Source organism: Gavialis gangeticus, unplaced genomic scaffold, assembly GCF_001723915.1.
Source record: "Gavialis gangeticus isolate Ggan-Ray unplaced genomic scaffold, GavGan_comp1, whole genome shotgun sequence".
NCBI classification, from domain to species: domain Eukaryota; kingdom Metazoa; phylum Chordata; order Crocodylia; family Gavialidae; genus Gavialis; species Gavialis gangeticus.
Window position 1 is genome coordinate 26,792,731 of NW_017729033.1, and position 6,337 is coordinate 26,799,067.

The following is a 6,337-nucleotide window of genomic DNA, read 5'->3' on the forward strand; positions in this document are numbered from 1 at the left end:
ATTCTCTCCTGTGGCATCATGCCCCAAGGGTGCTCCAGGCTGCTGGCTCCCCCAGTGTTGTGAGCTGCACTACACTGTGCTGCTCTGCCCCACAGCAGAAGCAAAAGGAGGAAGAGGGAGCACAGAGCCCCCAGCTACTGCTGTAGGCAGCCAGAAAAGTAAGGACAACAGTAGCTGGGTTGCAGCCTGAGGGCTGCATGTTAACCCATCAAAAGCTGCATGCAGCCTGCAGGCCAGCAACTACACAGCCCTGATTTAAAAAGTTAATGACAAACCATATTTTTGAAAGATGAGTGATGTCCACTATAGTCTACCAGAATAACTGAAAGTTTCAAATCTTCCCCTAAGGTATGTAAAGACAGAAGTCAGTGATGACTTCAAAAAAACAGACTAACTCACTCAGAGAACTGATTGGGCAGGATCTCCGGGGGGCCAGTCTGAGGTGGGTAAGAAGTCCAGGAGAGCTGGTTGTATTTCAAAGAAACCTTACTGAGGGCACAGGAACAAAGCACCCTGATGCACAGGAAAACTAGGAAGTATGGCTGAAGATCAGCTTAGCTTAGCAGGGAACTCCTCAGTGAGCTAAAACACAAAAAGGAAACTTTACAAGAAGTGTAAAGGTTGGACAAACAGCTAGGGAGGAGTATAATAGCATTTCTCAGGCATGCAGGGATGAAATCAGGAAGGCCAAAGTGTAACTGGAGTTGCAGCTATCAAGGGACATGAAGGGTAACAAAAAGGGTTTCTACAAGCATGTCAGCAACAGGAGAAAGATCAGGAAAAGTGTGGGTCGCTTACTGAGTGGGGGAGGCAACGTACTCACAGATGATGAAGAAAAGGCTGAAGTGCTTAATGCCTGTTTTACCTGTCTTCACAGGCAAGGTACTGCAGAGTAATACATCAGGTAGCACAGTTGGGGACAACGTGAGCAGCCAACAGTGGCAAAAGAACAAGTTAGGGACTATTTAGAAAAGCTGGACATGTACAAGTCTATATGGCCAGATGCAGATGTCAGTGCAGAGCTGCGGGCCATTATCTTTGAAAAATTGTGGCAATCAGGAGAAGTCTTGGATGACTGGAAAAGCGCAAATATAGCGCCCATCCTTAAGAAAGAGAAGAAGGAAGATCAGGGAACTACAGACTGGTCAACCTCACCTCAGTCCCATTTCTAAGCATTTGGAGGTAAAAAGGGTATTTAGGAGCAGTCAGCATGGATTCACCAAGGGCAAGTCATGCCTGACCAACATGACTGCCTTCTGTGATGAGATAACTGGCTTTCTGGGTGTGGAGAGAGCAGTGGACATGATATACCTTGAGTTTAGTGAAGGTTTTGATACAGTCTCCCACAACATTCTTGCAAGCAAGCTAATGAAAGATGGGTTGGATGAATGGACTGTAAGGTGGATAGAAAACTGAAGGGGAAGGTATTATTTCTGTCTATTCAGTACTGGTGAGGCCACAACTGTGTCCAGTTTTGGGCTCCCCACTACAGAAAGCATGTAGGCAAATTAGAGAGAGTACGGCAGAGGGCAAAGAAAATGGTAAGGGGCTGGGGCACATGACTTATGAGGAGAGGCTGAAGGAACAGGGCTTATTCAGTCTGGGGAAGAGAAGACTGAGGGGGTTTTAAGAGCAGCCTTCAACTACCTCAAGGGGGGTCCAAAGAGGACGGAGCTGGACTGTTCTCAGTCCTGGCAGATGATGGAACAAAGAGCAATGGTCTCAAGCTGCAGCACGGGAAGTTTAGGTTAGATATTAGGAAAACTTTCTTACTAGAAGGGTAGTAAAACACTGGAACAGATTACCCAGAGAGGTTGTGGAATCTCCATCCTTGGAGGTTTTTAAGACCCAAGCAGACAAAGCCTTGGTTAGGATCATATAGTTGGGGATAGTCCTGCTTTGAGCAGGGATTTGGACTAGATGACCTGCTGAGATCCCTTCCAACCTTAATTTTCTATGATTCTATGATGAAAGGAAAACATATTTTGCATGTGTGTGTGTTTGTGTTTAATTATAACCTAAGATACACATTAAAATAATAAATAAGTTAATATTATCACTTAAATTTGACATCTAAATAACTTGAAAAAAGAAAAAAACAGGAATGATAGAACCTGATTTGTTGAATAACACAGGTAACAAGCTAAATGGACTTGTCTGAACATTTTTCATTTCATTTGTCTGGAGAGCTTTTATTTTACTTTGGTTAGGCAATTCTTGCTACTGCTATGCAACATATATCACATTGAAGAACACAGATCATGCACTGCTGCAGTAGTCCTTTACCTCTCAAGCCAGCCTCCTTAGGAAAAGGGGTGTTCAGAAATACAGTATGGTGAATGCTGCACATTATACATAAGGAGCAAAAGATTTTCCATACTAGATCAGATTACTAGTGTTAGCAGAAAATGAAGAAAAAAAGGACAGGCCAGTGGTTGTAACAACAGCTAGCTGTTAGGACTTAGAATAACCAAGATGAGTTCCTGTTCTGTCACAGATTTCCTGTGTAACCCTGGGCAATTCACTCAGCCTCAGTTCCCCACTCTTGAAATGGAGATAAACTGTACTACTGCCTTAACTCTCAGAGTCACTGTCAAGACAAATACATTAAAGACTGCTATGCTCATATACTATGGGACTGATAACCATTTATGCTTGATAGATAGATATACACAATGTTCCTGATCTATTATTCTACAAAATCTCTTGGGAGAAATGGCACCTGCAGGATATAGAGCAGAAAAATCAATAACCTCTTACTCAATAATTCAGTCAAATCCATTACATTGGTTTGTCACCATTGTCTGCCCTGGTGGGGTCATTTTCACAACATTTTCAATATAATCAAGACAATATTGTTTTTCAAAAACTAAACTTGATCCACAAGAAGTAGCAAGTGGTTGTAGGGGAAAAGTGTCACATGGATTTACCTGCGCCCATTATGAGCCCTGGTGCAGTATCCTTGGTATGGACTGTTCCTGACACATATGGATTGTCTGCCCAGCGGAGATGGAGGTGAAGATGGCAGTCAGGCTTTACAGATAAGAGGAAGAAGAAAGTATTTAACAAGCTGATAACAGCAGTCCCACTATTTTGGTGACTAAAGCATGATCAGAAAGTAGCATTCAGTAACAGCTGTCCTACTGAAAAGAGGAATGACTGCACTTCACACAGCAAAAGTCTAGAGTGAAAAATTAGGCTGCTAACAAGAACCTGTTGTACAGACTATAAATATCTCAGTGGTCTCAAAAATAAGATCTGAAATCCATAAATGACCCAGAACTTAGAGTATAAAATAACTTGCAATACAGTCACTAACTGGAGACTTTGAGCAGGGATTTGAGGTAGTAATAAAAGCAGTGAAGATATATTTGTTATTGTTTGTTGGTCATCACCATCCCAGGGCTGCCTTTATAAACAGATAAAAAATAACTAGATTCCAGATTAGATTTAGATTTGTTTGTACTAAAACAACTTCTGATGGGACAATAAAATAATTTGAAAATATTTTCAAATGACATTGTTTAATCATCTCTCTAATTACCTAATGATTTTAAGTCTTTCTGCAGTGGTATTTCAAGCTTAATATTGTTTCCAATGAAAAGGATGGATGCATAGCCAATGACTTCACCAGGAGCAAGAGGAGGTCACAGGTGAGGACTTGGAGCCCAGTCCAAAGCCCACTGAAGTCAATGGGAGTGTTTCTACTGGGCTTTATATCAAGTCCTATTCACTCTTCTAAAAGGAGTTTTTTCACCCAACACAAGACTTTTGGGTGCCTACAGACATGTGGAGATGCTGCTCCGACGTGCTGTAATTAACAGCACATGGAAGCAGATTCAAATAATCCCTTCCAGCAGATTGAGTCTGCTGGAGCATGATAATTAATGAGCTCCAGCAGCTTCCTCGTTTCATGTATTCAGTGTCCCTGGGCTTCAAAATGGTGGCAGGGGCACTTTACCTAAAGCTTGTCAAATGAGTTTTAGTCAAAGCACCCCTGCCACCATTTTGAAGTAATGAGCATGGGATGCTGAATACATGAGATGCTGTGGGCGCTTTAATTACAGCAGTTCTCAGAGCCCCATGCCCCGAGCATGTGTAAAGAATAAAGAGAAGCCTATCCTACTGTCTTGCTTCATGACTGAGGGCATTTATGATGAAACACAATGCAGAGATCTAAGAGTCCAATGGTGCAGAGATCCAGACACAAACAACCTGCTTGTTAGCGCAGCTTGAACAATAAAAATGCAATGTAATGTGTAACTAGAACAAGTAAACAAATTGCAATAACATCAGCTCACAGAAACAAAAAGCTTTTGACTGGCTATTACACATGTATTTCTAAGCCAATGAGCAAACCCCTCCCTATATTATAAGGACAATATTGTTTTAAGGTGAAACAACAGAATTCATGATAGAAAAAGAAAAGGCATTTGTGTATTAAACTGAACTAGTTTTCATTACCAAACAAGTTCCTTGGAGTAATGGAAAAATAACATTAAATAAATGATCAGCTTGACTGGGGCTGTGTGTAAGGCATCTTAGAGCAAATTTGTCCCATGTGAGTAATGCTAAATCCTAGAATAAGAAAATGCAAGGTGCAGACATTTCCCCTACTCAAGCTACATCTGAATTTGAGCCAGTAATTCACATAACCACTGTAAAAGTTATGAGACTGGTACAAAAGAGGAAAATTTAAGCTCTGCATGGGGTATTTGAGATGACTTAACTGCTCAGTTGAAAGGAACCACTTACAGGTTTGCAGTTGGTTGGTTTACCATTCATATCAGTGATTGGAGGTTTCAGATAGTCCCAGTCACGGCCTTTGTTATAGGTTATCAGAGTTGTCACTTTTCCATCAATTTTCTGATTAGCCAAAAACACTCCTTTAACACCTCTGACCTGCAACAAAAATTAATACAATTAATGACTAACATGAAAACTTTCCTTCCTTCTGGGTTTAGAGATTCCTTTGTTTCTAAAAACTGAATATACCAGAGACTTTCTCTGATTAGGAAAAAATACAGTATGTTAAAAAAAAAAGAATATGAAGCTGTTTACAATTTTGCATTCTGGCTATATTTTAAAATACATTTTTGGTTCTCTAGAGTGTAACAGGTGTATCGACACTATTGAGAAATACAATTTCTACCGCTTTTTTTACAAATTATGTTATTTACTGAATGTGAGTGTTGTAATTTCTGATCATACTTCTGAAGATTTTAACATGCAAGCTACTCCAGGTCTCAATTTTGTGAACCACTTAAGCAACCTGAGAGTTTAACTCAAAAGCAAGGCATATTTTTGTGTTTACAAATAATCCAACTGCAATCTACATCAGATCCTGTTTCCATTACTCTATTAGATTACTCATGCCAAGATTATTTTTGAGCTGTGCTACTTAGGTTGAATTCAGTTAACTTCTGGGTGTTCACTTGAGATAAAATCATCAAGCTGCAGTCCTCCAGTATCCTAGGAGGCACTGCCCCCAGGTGAACTAGCTATCATCCAAGACTGGTTAACCTTAACAAAAATTAACATTCGTTAGAATTAGCATCTGCTAACTCTAAAGTGTAATCTCACCCCAAGATATCCCAGCTACATGGAACAAGGCCTTAGTATGTTTGTCTATCACTTACTTAATTCAAAGTTCAGCATAACTTCAATTGACTGTAATTTTAAAACCTGATCCTGCACTAGTGCATGTATTGTTTACTATTATTACAAGTCCTGTTAACTGAACTAGTGTCTTATATTTCCCAGTGTAAACTTTTTGTTGCCTTTATTTTTTTTGTTTATTTCCCCTATACAAAAGGCCAGATCCTCAGCTGGTGTAAATTGGTGTAGATCTACTAAACTGAGGACACAGCACCATTCATTCTTTTCTTCTTATATCTATATTTGATTTAGAAATGTTTACTTTGAACAGCATTTTTATCAGTTAATAGCTTGGGCTTAACCCTATAGCTTTCAAACACCATGGGGTTTTTAAATAATATTTGTAGACCAGTACCTATGAAGTACCTGAGACAGCTCCTAGTACTAAACTCAACTTGCACTGCTTAGGGTTTGTGTGGTCCAGTCTTACTCATGAACTTGTCCTGACAGGACTTTGTCTATACCATAACCTACATTAATAGTACTAGATACATTTTCAGCATTCAAATGATAAAAAACAACACTGCACATATCATAAGTCATAGCTCCAAACTTTATTCAAGTTTCATAGTTTCATAGTTAGTAGGGTCAGAAGGGACCTGAGCAGATCATCAAGTTCAACCCGCCGCCATGGCAGGAAAGAGTACTGGGGTCAAATGACCCCAGCAAGGTGTTTGTC

At 40.0% G+C, this 6,337-nt stretch overlaps 1 protein-coding gene across 6 annotated transcripts in view; it reads right to left on the minus strand.

The window, feature by feature from the left end:
- The window catches only part of SORCS2 (sortilin related VPS10 domain containing receptor 2), an 882,674-nt gene that overhangs the window by 156,239 nt on the left and 720,098 nt on the right, over nucleotides 1–6,337 (minus strand). For all 6 annotated transcript variants that reach the window (XM_019526396.1, XM_019526393.1, XM_019526392.1 and 3 more), the window contains exons 9-10: nucleotides 4,756–4,902; nucleotides 2,931–3,033 (exon numbers count right to left, since the gene is read on the minus strand). In XM_019526396.1, the coding sequence (XP_019381941.1) occupies nucleotides 2,931–3,033; nucleotides 4,756–4,902 (250 nt within the window). The remainder of the gene's footprint in view (nucleotides 1–2,930; nucleotides 3,034–4,755; nucleotides 4,903–6,337) is intronic.